This window comes from Triturus cristatus, chromosome 5_2 (assembly GCF_964204655.1).
Source record: "Triturus cristatus chromosome 5_2, aTriCri1.1, whole genome shotgun sequence".
NCBI classification, from domain to species: domain Eukaryota; kingdom Metazoa; phylum Chordata; class Amphibia; order Caudata; family Salamandridae; genus Triturus; species Triturus cristatus.
Window position 1 is genome coordinate 820119017 of NC_140588.1, and position 13885 is coordinate 820132901.

General features: G+C 43.9%; 1 protein-coding gene across 1 annotated transcript in view; it reads left to right on the top strand.

Annotated features, from left to right (window-relative positions):
- Positions 1–2051: 2051 nt before the first annotated feature.
- Positions 2052–13885, top strand: part of F9 (coagulation factor IX) — a 386094-nt gene continuing 374260 nt past the window's right edge. The window contains exon 1 of the mRNA XM_085607983.1: positions 2052–2164. Within this exon, the coding sequence (XP_085464109.1) occupies positions 2098–2164 (67 nt within the window). The 5' untranslated portion in view covers positions 2052–2097. The remainder of the gene's footprint in view (positions 2165–13885) is intronic.

Consider the following 13885-nt stretch of genomic DNA (forward strand, 5'->3'; position numbering starts at 1 on the left):
ATTGAAAGTGACAAAAAGAAGCATAATCACAAGAGTCAGAACAAGAAGCATAGAATTAATTGCTGGCCCACTAGGGCTTGATAATGTTTACAGATGTAGCTATATTTAAGGTGATTTATTTTAGGACAGTTCTTATACTCTTGCTAATTAAATCAAGAAGAAGTAGGCAAATTGACTGTGTAAACTGGTACTATAATCATATTATGCAATGTAGAAAAGTGATTATTACATGGATATTCTCCTTTCAGATATCTGGTCAGGCCAACCACTTGGACAGGATACCCCTTTATTTATTTAAGTTTTGTGGAATATTCACCCACTTGGGTAGGATGTGGAGATGGTGCGAACTCTTAGGCTTTAGACCTATAATACGATGTTAAGGTAATTTGAGAACAGTGTTCAATGAATTTATATTTGTGTGAATGAGATAAAAAGAAAATAGAGGATTGAGCAAACCTGTTTATTATTGGTACATTGCTCACACTGATATGTTTGCAGAAATGTGAATTAACAATTTTTGTTCTCGGTACTGTTCTTTGTTAATTGTATAACTTTATTGACATTGAATTTCTAAGGTAAATATCACGAGTATGTTACCATTCTAAGATGGCCGCCAAAGTCTCAACCAGACACAGATACAAACTGTAGTCCTCTTTTTATGTTATTGCACGCCAGATTTGCCCGTAGTGCCGATGCCCCTTTTTTTCTTTTGTGTTAATGTATTTAACTGTTGAAATCAAACAGATACTTACCCGTGACCAAGACGATATGTTCGTCGAAACGCGTTGGGTAAACCTTTTGGCTTGAAGCACATTAAAACTCTGTGAAGGAACTTGGATATGCTGTGTCGTTTTTGGGGAGGAGTGCCTTTGTGTACGAGATACACATGGTGAGACGTTTATATATAATTTTTAATGTGATTAGTTTTGTTTTTGTAAAACTTCAAGCTTTGATACATTTACAGCCAGACTTCAAAAGAATATAAAAGTCCACTTACTAGCATTAAGTATAATGACAAATTCAGTTTCTATCAACTGTATCGAATGAAGCGACCCTGCATAGAGAGCAATTTTTGGAGGATTTTTGCAAATGTAAAATGGATTTTACATGTGTATGAAAGCAACTTGACGAGTCTGAAAAGATTTTACGACTAACAAAATGGGTTTAAAAAATTCATACCGAATTGCAATTAGCAAAGGGGCGAAAGGGGCAGCCCCTTCCAACTTAATATCCCATGTATATATGTAGGTTGTGGCTGCAAACCATTGATACATTATGAATAACTGAAAGGATGTGGTAACTGATTCACAAAGATCCATTGATCCGTTGCAAATACCTCAAAGGAGGTGGTAAATGATTTGCAAAGGGGAAAGTAACCCTGGTGAAAGTAAGCAGTGATCCTGGGGATTACTGCCTGCTCCCACTAAAGTTATCACACAGTTTAAACATTTGCTTTTTAAATCAGCACTAATTGCTTCAAAGAACACAGGCTGCTTGAAAAACAAGAAAATCTTGTTTGGAAATGCAAACACAGGGATGATGGTCTGTTATTCTGTGCACCCTAACAACCCTGTGTTTGAAGCCAATCTCGGATGTCGCGAATAGCGACCTGCCTGGTTAATATTCGCTAGGGGAGCTTGTTCCTTCTGTGAGCCACTGCAACTGGGCATATTGTGATGTGATCTATTAGTATTTAGGCCGCATTACAAAATCAGAGAGAAGTCGTACAATCTCAGAGCATATTTTTCAACCACCTTTTCCGACCTATGTCTCAGTATATATAGCACTAGGGGACATTTGATGTATTTTCATATTATAGTTATTCTTTCATTTCCAAAATGAGAATACTAAACATTTGTATTAATTGTTGGCTGACTAACTTTAAAGGACGCATATATGATGCGTTCACATATGTATTTTAGTTAAAACGATCTAGAGTCTGCCTACGAGTAGTTTTGCCTCTTTAAACAGTTGCAGCAAACCCAAAAATCCAACTCGCATTCCAAAGTAAACAGGCCGGCGCCCGCACTTTGGAACTATCGATCGTGGACAGATGTTTTCGCAAATGACCATGAAGGGCAGCTTCAGTGAACGAACATGGCAAGGATTGCGACTCTCCTCGCCGTCTGGCTCTTGGAATACATTTTAAGTACAGAAAGTGAAGGTTTGTGCGTTTTAATGTTCATACGGGGGCTTATATGGAAATGTTTTATTAGCAAAGGTGATGGGAAGGAGGGATTTCACTTAAATGAGATGAGATTTAAAATCAGATTAAGCTAACGTCAGTGATCCTATTCTCTCTGTTTCATTTGTTCATACCATCCGATTGTTAAAATGGATGCGTACAATGGTTGTATTTCCAAATTCGTTATGTGGCGTTTTTTATGTTACATTTTCGTCCTTTAAAGTTCTAGTCTTCCTGCTTATTGAGAGATCACTACACTGTGGGAACTCTACTGTATTTATCTGATGTTAGTATGCTGCACTTTTTTTTGTTTTTCATTTTGCTCTTTTTAAATATTTTTATGTACATTTATCTATGAAAGTGTTCTTAAGTGCCGAAGGCACGTTTATCAGGGCAGTTGTGCTCTGAAGAATATGGGGCCCAGTGTACAAAACCTTTGCGGCCACAAAGCCTGTGAATCCCAAAAACCCGGCTTCGCAGACAGGGAGTTGCAATACACAAAAGGCACGTTGGTTTAGGAGACAAACAAGTATTTCCACCTCGTAAAGTGCATTTAGAGCACCCTTATGAATTGGTAGAAAGAGGGGCATGAGAGGTGTGTCCTATTTTTAATAACCCCCGCACTCTGCCCACTCCCAACTTTTCCATTCCTCTATACCTTGTCATGAATAAGCCAACGTACACTTCTTCTGTGGTGGACCTTTGTTGGCCGCAGTTTTTTATTAGGAATACACGGATACACATGTTGCCTATATGTTGCACCTCCTGTCATAAATCATTATTGGTGAACTGCCGTTACGTCATACATTGCGTTTGCATAAATCATATATAGCACAATAGCAGATTAGACTGACAGTTCTTTGTAGAGGTCACTTGTAGGCTTACATTGTCTCTTGTCCCTGCTGGGTTGTTGCTTATCTCGGCTGGATTTGCCCTCGCAGGGAGTGTAGCTTCCGCCCCCGGAGTTAGGCCACAACTCGCTACCGTGCCGATTCTTGTTGTGCCCTGCCATCCGGCATGGGCTGGGCAGCAAGCACCGTCTCCGTTAGCTACCCCCGTTTTGTGGTAGGCCAACTCACCCAGCCGTAAGGCCTCCCAAGGTGAGTGGCCCACCGCACTCCGGTGAGACTCGGTACCAACCATTATTCCTGCAGTTTCTCACCATTTTGCCTGTTCCTCCTACTGCGACAATGCCGTTCCTGAGGTGTGGGTGGGTGGGTAAAAGCTTCTTGCCGGTGCTGCTCCCCCGCTCCCCAAAGATAGGAGCTTACATTCGGGAGCAATCCTTATATCCCCCCCAGGTGCAGGGCCGCTCCGCTCATGGTCTCCCCCCATTGGGGAATTCGTATTGCGCCTGGCCCCCCATTGGCCGGGGGGTCCGGCGCCTCTCTGGCAGACCCATCGGGGAGGGGGGTGCGGAAGCTTCCTTGCTCCATAGCCGCGAAAAACCGGTTTAGTCCGGGGGCTCGGCGTCGGTTATGGCGCCGGCTCTCTAGGACCCCTTTGGTGGCGGCCTTTGCTACAATTCACAATGGAACTTAAAGACAGTGTGTGAAATTGACAAGATACAGACTTCCAAAATGTCACTGTATCGACTTGAGAAGTGTAGTCTGTTGGTTTGGCTTCCACTTTGTGAACATGGGCACTTTAAATTGGCAGAGCACTTAGAGGTCCAGGGACAAGGAGGGCTTTAAAAAATGCTGGCACTCGGTGAATATGAATGGAGGAATGGAGGCCCCTCTCCCTCGTCAGCCTCCATCTGTGAATTCACAGCTATTCTCAGGGAGCTGCAAAAGCCCTTCTGCCTCATGAATATTAATGAGGCTTGGTATATTTTCGACTCCCACTGGATTGGCCTTTTGTACTGCAACTGGCTAGTTTCATTAGCCGCAGCAAACATATAAGGTGATTTGCAGAGTAGTTAGTGAGCAAGAAACACTGACATCTGCCTAAATCAGATCTCTCATTCCAGAGTGATGTTCATACATAGATGTTTTAAAGTGTAGATAGTCACAGTTTATAACACATTCACATGGAAACATTCTAGATCATGTTCGCAGAAGAAGAACAGCAATTCAAAATTAATTTAAGAAATGACATTTAATTTAAGGGTTTATCAGAATAAAATTTCCTGAAAACAGTGTTGCAGTTTAATTTTATTTAAACGTGATTCGCTGCACACTCATGACTGCATTTACAGTTTGGCCTAAATTGTGCAAAGCTGGTAATTAAGTGGGTCACTCGACATGTTTTCTGCAACGCACAATTAAGAAATATTTATTACATTGGAGATGCAGAGATAATGCCTGAACTTACCTGATAACGCATCTCATCTGACGTCTGTTACAGCGTATTTTATGTTAATAGCAAATATGTCGCCAGTACCTGTCTTACGTGCTGTCCAGAAACATCAGCTTTTGATTATGGTCTAACGTCTCTTCTGCGGACTGGTAGGGTCCAAGGGCTTTGGGTCAGAACCCCTGTTCCTCTGAAACGCACAACGTAATATAAATTCATGTGCCTCACCAGGCACCTCATACTGCCAATCCCCATATGGACACCCACACCTGGATGACTAAAACACTCACATAGCATTGGCACAATACAGAGACTCAGCCTTGTAAATATCCCACTAATTACCACATTACCAATCAAAGTACAAAACATACATTTGAACTCATGCTAATGTTATGTTATGTTATGTTACTGATTATTTCTAAAGTGCATGTTCACCAACCGGTCTCTTGGCACTGGATTGCTAACACGGCTTGATCCCAGGTTTCGTAAACCTGTTTGAACAACCATGTCTTCAGAAGCTGTCTGAATCTGGTGTAGTTTACAGTGGACCTAAGGTCCAATGGCAGAGAATTCCAGAGTTGGGGAGAAACGAGAGAAAACCTGTGTCCTCCAGTCCGTTGTTTTTCACACAGAGGGACTATCAAATAATGTAGGTGGCTAGATCTCAGTGGTCTGGTAGGACAATACCTGATGATCTGTGACTTCTCGAAAGCAGGACAGTTCACATACAAGGCCTTCATGACCATGCAGCACCCCTTGAACACGGTTCTCTGCGCGGCTGGCAGCCAGTGAAGATCCTTCATCACTTTGGAAATATGGCCATATTTTGGCAGATGATATATCAGCCGGGTGGCCTGATTTTGGATTAACTGGAGTCTGTGCAATAGGATTTTAGGGAGACTCAAGTAAAGAGAGTTGGCATAGTCAATTCTAGATGTAACTAGGGCTATTATTACCTAGGTCAAAGTCTCCCTGGTAAGAAATGTCCTTATCTTTTTTATGCACTGCAGTTGGTAGAAACTTGCTGATGTAACGGCACCTACGTGCTGCTTGAATGATAGCTCCTCATCAATGATGACCCCAAGGCTTTTTACCGCCTTTTTAGAGGCAGGCGGGGGGACCCATCTGGCTGGGTCAGAATAATGGAACACAACGGTCCACCTTACTTTTTGTGATAACTATCTCCTTTTTGACAGAATTCAACTTGAACTTATTTCAGTTCATCCAGTCGCGGATGAACCGCATAGTGTCCTGAAATTGTTGTCTGGATATGGGGGTATTGTTAATTGTGAATAGTAATTGCATATCATCCACGTAGTTAAAGTGTTGATTTCTTTTTTCGTAATGGAGCTAACCAAAGGGCGTATGTAAATATTGAAGAGGTGAGGAGATAGAGAGGATCCCTGAGGCACAACGCAATTCAGCTGTATATCAGCTGACACAAAAGGGGGGTAACCTGACTAATTAGGATCTCTCACTCAGGAAAGAAATTATCCAGTTCAAAGCTGATCCGGTCAGCCAAAATGGCATGGTCGACCGTATCAAAGGCTGCAGACAGGTCCAGTAGCACCAGGGCCTGAGTATTGCTTTTATCAGCTTCCTTCCGCATGTCATCAACAGCTGACATGATCACAGCCTCCGTAGAGTGTGCTGGCCTAAATCCCGCCTGACCTGAATCCAAGAACTCTGATTCCTCAGTAAAGGAACAGAGATGGTGGGCTGCATGCGCCTCCAGAACTTTTGCAAAAAATGGTAAGAGGGATACCGGGCAAACGTTTTTCATATATCCATGGGATATGCTCCCGCTTTTAGTATGGGAACAATAATCGCTCTCTTAAAAGCTCTGGGGACCAACCCCGAGTTGATGGGTTGGTTCAGGAGTGACAGTACCAGGTCAGCAAAGCTGGCACATACTGCTTTTAGGACCTTTGGTGGACAAATGTCATTCAGTGACCCTGACTTAACTTTTGTCAGTAAATTGAAAAGGTCCTCTAATGAAATTTGAGGAAAGCCGTAGATCGTGTGACTATTAGCCTCACCTGATCATGGCTTATTGTCTGAGGGACCGAAAGCAATGCTCTTTTTGATGGCCTCAATTTTGTTAACAAAGAAGGTATTGAGTGAGCCACATAGATTTTGCATTGGAGTAGCTGAGAGGGTGACTCTATCTGGGTTTGATAGGTCTGAGACAATCTTAAATACCTTCTTAGATTTATTAGGGGCTCTCATGATTTTACTTGTAAAAAAACTCACTTTAGTTTGCCTTAAGAGAGATGTATACATTTTCAATTGTTGAATGTACTCAATTTTAGAGTCTGGCGCATACTATTCAGCCTATTCCTCTCTGCTTGTCGGAGTTGAAGTTTGGTAATTTCAGTTTGTCTGAAAACCATTTTCTTAGCCTCATGTGTTCTTGCTGTTCTAGATCGATGGAATGGAGCATGATCATTACTGGCCTCCCCCAGCCAGCTTGTGATATCATGCTCATAAACCTCAATATCCTCCTTGGGTCTAGGCAGAGACATTCTTAATGCCTGACGGAAGGCTGTGAGGTTGACCCGGGCCCAATTTCTAGCTATAATGGGCAGACCGGCTGGGAGGCTGTTACTATTAGACAGGGTCACTGAAAAGGAGATCAGATGGTGGTCAGACCAACCACAGGGTAATATATTTAGATCCCTCACCAGGAGTCTGGCAGTCCACATATGATCCAAGATGTGTCCTTTGATGTGAGTTGGAAAATGTACCAGTTGTTCCAAATTTAGATCACCCAGGGCCGCGGTAAGATCTATAGCTTGCTGCCCCCCTACCTCCTCATTGCCCAGTAGTCTCCTATGAGAATGACATTGGCTTTGTCGATAATAAGAGGTGCAATCGCTTCTACCAGGGCCTGACGGAATTCCTGCATGTAATTAGGAGGTCTATATAACAGTACAAATATGAGCTACAGACTCGAAGACTCCAGTTGGATGAATAAATTCTCAACCAAAGGTAAGTCTAGGGGGGTCATTTTTTTTGCAAATCATAGATTTTTCTTAATAATGATTGTAACGCCTCCTCCTCTCCTCCCTGATGTCCTGTTTGTTAAGAGAATATAATACTGGTCAGGGGTAGCCAAGAGTATATCCGGTGAGGACTCCTCTGTGAGCCATGTCTCCGTTAGTAGCAATACATCCGAGATTGAGACTCCAGGAGATCAAAAATCTCATCCCTGTGTCTTACTAAGGAACGAGTATTTAGGTAAATCACCTGAAGATCTGATAAATTTGTCTTAAATGATGTCAGAGAGAGAGACTTGAATTTGTCTCAGACGCTTGGTTGATAAGCCGGCTATAAGACTTGCTAGCCCCAGCTCGAGGAGCTACCAGTATGCCTGAGTCCTTCAAAACCATGGAAATAAGGGGAGAAATATTTTGTCACCCTCTGTCACAGCCTAACAGTTCCTCCCTGGAATAAATGATGTGGGGGGCAGAGTAACTGCCCCAGGCCCCAGCCAGGCACAGATTGGCTTGCCTTTGGCGCGCCTTGGGCAATGTAATGCCCTCAACCTCTTCTTTTATGTCAAGAAACAGAGGATTTGACAGTACATTGACAACCACATGTCTGCTTCAAATCTTGGGCACTCCTCTTCCTGTTGAATCCCATTAAGGTCATCCTTCAAAAAACTAATGCTTGATGATCTCATCAACATACTCAGCTCCATCCAAGCCTCTTCTTGCAAAGAGGATGCCTACCGCAGTCTTTCATCAAAGCTCTCTCTGAGGATGCTTACTCACCTCTACTCACCATTGACAATGCTTCTCTCACATACAGTATCCTCCTCTAAGCTCTCAAAAGGGGGAAGAATACCCTACTCCTAAAGAAACCTATTCTAGAATCTGATGACCTTGCCATGTACTGGCCCACCACTCACCTACCTTTCATCTGCAACCGCATTGAGATCGGGGATGATGCCCTCCTGGCCACCGATGAAGAGGACCGCTGTCTGCTGATATTACTGGACCCCTTAGCTATCTCTGACACAATTGTTCAAGGTTAATATTCCCCTCCTTGATCAATAGAACATCAAAATACAGGGCAATACTTTTTGTCACTTAGAGCCAGATAAAGAGTTCTTAGATCCATGGGGCTGCTAAACCTGTGATGATGGCAGTCCCTGGACCACCAGACTGGCGGTCCACACACCTTATTAGGAATACAGCAGTGGGACGGCCACATTACCGCCGCAACTAACTGGGATCATGGATCCCACGGCAGTGGGACAGTGGTCAGAAATCCTAATATGCTGTTAGTGCCTCTCCGGCACTTCCAATCTTTTTAGAAGCTTCCTCAACGCCTCAGTTTTAGTGGCGGCAAGGCCAACCTGAAAACTGTGGCGGTGAGGAAACAAAGGGGGACCTACAGTGCCACCTGTTGCCTCAGGGCCATGGGTTGCCTGCAGGGGGACACATGTTGTGCCCCCTGTGTGCAGTCACCCTCTTTCCTGCATGACATGGACTTTATAGATCATGCCATTCAGGAACATGCTTTGGAGTTCCCATTGCTGTGCATTTTTAATATGCACTGCCGTGGGAATGCCAAAGGACCACCCACCAGACCACAAGATAACTCGTAATCTGATGGGCAGGTGCCGGTCGAGTTTGGCGGTCTTGGAGCACAAGGCGATGGTGTGGCAGCACGCTGGTAGACCACTTAACTCATAATCAGGCCCTTAGTGTGCTTCGTATTACAAAAACATCTCTGTAACTGTATGAAAAATACATAGTAATATTTATTCAATCAATATGACATAAATTGAAAGTTCTTATAAATCACTTAATAAATCATTATAATATGTAATTAAAAAAACAGTACATATTAAAATGCTATTTTTCTGATCTCACTAACATATATTGCACATTCACTTCAAAATTTCTTTGCCACTAGATAGGATGGGAAATAGAAATGTTGAAGTGGCATTTTGGTGAAACTATAGTTCTATCCCACATTTTGTCCCCATTCTTCAATACACTATATCCTGACAATGATGGGCTATCACACCCTGGTGGTGAGCTCGGCTAACTTTACGATACTGGGAGACTTGAATCTCCATTTCGACAGGATTCAAGATCCCACTATTAAAAACCTCCTAGCCGACCTATCAGCCCTACAACTCTGCCCCCTGATCCAGGACGCCACCCACTCGGCTGGTCATATCCTAGAGCCTGTTTTTACCAACCTCCCGGAGACTATAATAGAGACGCCCAAACCTATGGATTGGTCGGATCACCACTTAGTCAAATTTACGATACTGACTAAGGAAGTGTTTAATAAAGCTGAGCCTATTCGTCATCTCAAAAGAGCATGGCACAAACTCTCAGCTAACGACCTACATACTACCTTAGGAGAATTCCAGCAAGCAGCACATACAAACATAAACACTACATATGTTGCTTTCTATGATTGGATTAATCAGGGATTGGATATCCTTATACCTCTTAAATGGGTTAAAGGACGCAGCTCTCCATCTAACCCTTGGTATAACAACACCTTGAAAGCCATGCGTAAGGACTGCAAGACAGCCGAAAGATCATGGAGACGAGAATACAGTACCAAAGATAAAGCTGTCTATCGACTCAAACAAAAGCTTTATCATAAAGCTATTTCGTCCGCTAGGGCCACGTTCTATGCGGATGAAATTACTTTCAGTACCAACCCCTCCAAGGTTATATTTAAACTAGTAGATGAGCTGCAGAAAAATAGATCTCCTTCCTCCAATGCTATGTCAGCACAGCAATGTGAGGACCTTGCTTCTTTCTTTGTGAACAAAGTACAAAACATTTACAAATCCTTCCCACGCCACTCTGCTATAGCTCTTAGCTCCCCTCCTCCCATTAATAAATGCACCAGGATGGAGCTTATACCTGAAATCTCTCATGAAGACCTAGCTGTACTTTGCAGGAAGGTCAAATCTGGTTCCCCAGCAGACCCCATGAGACCGGCCCACTTTTTAGAATCCCTGGATTTTTTCTTACCCTCTCTAGCATCTATATTAAATTTGTCCTTTTCCTCGGCCACTGTCCCGACCGTCTGGAAGCAAGCATGGGTCTCTCCCATCATTAAAAAACCGACCCTCGATCCCTCCAAACCGGAGAATTATAGACCCATTTTGTTGCTTCCATGGATTTCTAAACTCGCAGAAGCTCACGTTAACATCATCTTGACCAAACATATGGATCTATATAACATCTTAGACCCATCCCAAAATGGGTTTAGGCCACGCCATAGCACTGAGTCTGCCCTCCTAGCCACGTCAGAACAGCTTCGGACGATACTTGATGCCGGCCAAAGTGCTGCACTGATCTTATTAGATCTCAGCGCGGCCTTTGACACGGTATCACACAACATTCTACTGTATCGTCTGAACATGGCAGGTATTTCAGACCGTGCATTGGACTGGTTCCGCTCCTTCTTGGAGGACAGGTCTTTTCGGGTGTCAACCCCTCCATTCCTCTCCCAGTCCCACCCCATCGGACAGGGAGTACCTCAGGGCTCCGCACTCAGCCCATCCCTTTTTAACCTATATGTACAGTGCTAGAGAATGGGACCTCTCGCTGGTGTCATACGCTGATGACACGCAGCTAGCAATCACTCTTACTGAGGGTCCCTCTATTTCTGCAGCGAGGTTCAGGGATGGGCTGGCTGCCGTAGCCCAATGGATGACGGATAATTGCCTGCAGCTCAACGCAGGCAAGATGGAGGTACTGCTTCTTGGAAAGAATACCAGCTACTGGAACCAACACTGGTGGCCTTTGTCACTAGGTACCACTCCTTCCCCCAAATCCCTGGTCAAAACCTGGGCGTCTGGATGGACTCATCACTCAATTTCCAGACCCACACAAAAAGAGTAGCGGCCACTTGTGTGGGCCTGATGAGGAGCCTTAATCCCATACTCGGCTACTTTGACTCCAAGGTTCGCCAAACGATTATACAAGCCACAATTCTGTCCCGCCTAGACTACGCTAACGTCTTACTCCTGGGCGCCAACAAAGCTGAGATTGCGCGTCTACAGCGCGTACAGAACACCGCGGCAAGAACCTTGGTTGGACTTCCCCGCAGGTGCTCGGCTAGAGCCACTATACGAAAGCTGCATTGGCTGCCGATTGAGTCTCGTATCCAGTTTAAAGCTCTCGTTATGATCTTTAAAATTCTTAAAACTGGATGCCCTAAACTTCTTCGCCCTCTCCTTATACCTTACGTACCACAGCGCAATCTGCGCTCTCTTGGACAACATTTATTGACAGTTCCCCTCACAAAGTTAGCTCGCACAGGTGGGCACTCCTTTAGAGTATTAGGAGCCAAACTTTGGAACAATCTGCCGGTGAACATCCGCTCACTGGAAAATCTGTCTGCTTTCCGTAGAGCTGTCAAAACCCATCTATTTCCTCCCCTTTAGGTTTCGGACTCCTGGTTTTCTGTTTTTTGTGATGATTCTGTGGTTCTTTAGCGCCGGGACGCCCCTTTGCTGGGGCAGCTGTTTTGCGCTTTACCAAAACATAACATAACATAACATAACACCATATTTGAAGGCTTTCTATATATCAGTGATTTTTCAACTGTTTACACGTTCATACTTTCATAGCACATTCCTTAATACACACCTTCTGAAATCTAGGTTTTCATGAAGCACCATCAGCTTATATGTTTGGGCCCATGCCTTAATGTTTCCAGGCAGCTTACCCCACTTATTACTGATACACTCAAAAACACTTTTTCTCACACACACAGACACACTCACACACACATACACACGCACACACACGCGCACATACACAGACATACACACACATCCTAAGAGATATGTATCTGTAGAGAGGCAGGAATAAAAGGTGTTTTCCATTTTAACTCCGCTGAAAAGTTTGATCTCTACTACTGGAAATTTGCAGAACAGTTACGCCAAACTTGACATGCAGCTTAAACTTTATTTCCTTTTTTTGCTGTATTTGGGGCAAATCCATTCAATAGTTTTGAAAAATTAGTGTGGCATTAGAGATTTAAAGGGTTACATTATAGAGATATATGGACAGTTTATTTGTTATCCCAAATTAAAAAAATAAAGAACACACATTATATTAGGGAGGTTTTCCTCCTGTTGTCCTTGTCTGGTCCACAAACTCAAAGCTGAGTCCATTGACCCGGAGGCTCTAATTCACTTGTCCGAACAGAAACATTGCTGTTACATAAGCCATTTCAGGAAGCGGAACATGGTCCCTGCATCTAGAAACAAAATGCCACACAATGGAGATTGGTGAGCAGTACCTGGCCCATTACAAGGTAGAGGAACACTCCAGGGCAAAAAATAAAACATAAAATGTGTTTGTCACCCAGAGTTCGGAAACTTGGCCAATAATTCAGAAACCACAGATGAGTGAAGAGACCAGATGCCTGTGAACATGCTTGAAGTTCATGGACTGTAAACCTAGTTTGTTGTCCATTAACCTGTGGGTCTCATGTTGATTCTCCAGCAATAGCTTACAGACTCTGTGCAAAGTCTGACGACTACACTGACCATTTGTGTGTCTCAGGAGTCCATGGTGTTGACTAAACTCTGCAGTCTCGGGGTGAAGCACAGTGCCAGGGCAGGATAGCAGTCGTCTAGGAGAGTTCCTGCCGGTAAACAGCTTACAGACCTACTCCTGCCTCTATCCAACTTGTAGAGCCTAGGGCCCTCCAGACTGTTGAATTGGGCCATTTGAGCTGATTGAGATGAAGGGTAGGGCTACCTACCTGGTGGACCTTAAGACACCCAGATAACCCCACAGGGTGCTTGATATCAACCGTTTCAAACCACACTTTGAGAGGGCTGAGCTCACCATGCTGTTAGTGCCAGATGGAGAGAAGGAAGAGGAGAGTAAACCTCTACCAGACCATTTGGACTCCTTGGAGAAGGATGGGTCTGTGGAAGAAGTGATCCTTTCCCCCTCCTTAACTCCTGAACAGCAGACTGACTGTCACCAAGTGTTGGGGCTGTACTCTTTTCTTTTCTCCCTGACTCTTGAGATTACCCACCTGTCTACCATTGATGAAGACACAAGAGACAACCTCCCTGTTGATAATAAATCTTACAGGTTGTCAGGTAAGGTGAGGGCCAGTATCAAGAGTGAAGTTTCTAAGATGTTGAAGTTCGGAGTGATAGAACCCTGTAGCGGCCTGGTTCAGTCCTATGGTTCTTGTACCAAAAGCTGCCCCAGCAGGCATCACACCTGAACTGAGGTTCTGTGTGGATTATAGACGGCTTAATCTGTGACAAAGACTAATGCTTATCCCATAGTACGGATGAGCTGATTGACAGGTTAGGGGCTGCCTAGAACTGAAGAAACTTTGATCTTACATGAGGGTACTAGCAGATCACCCAAACAGAAG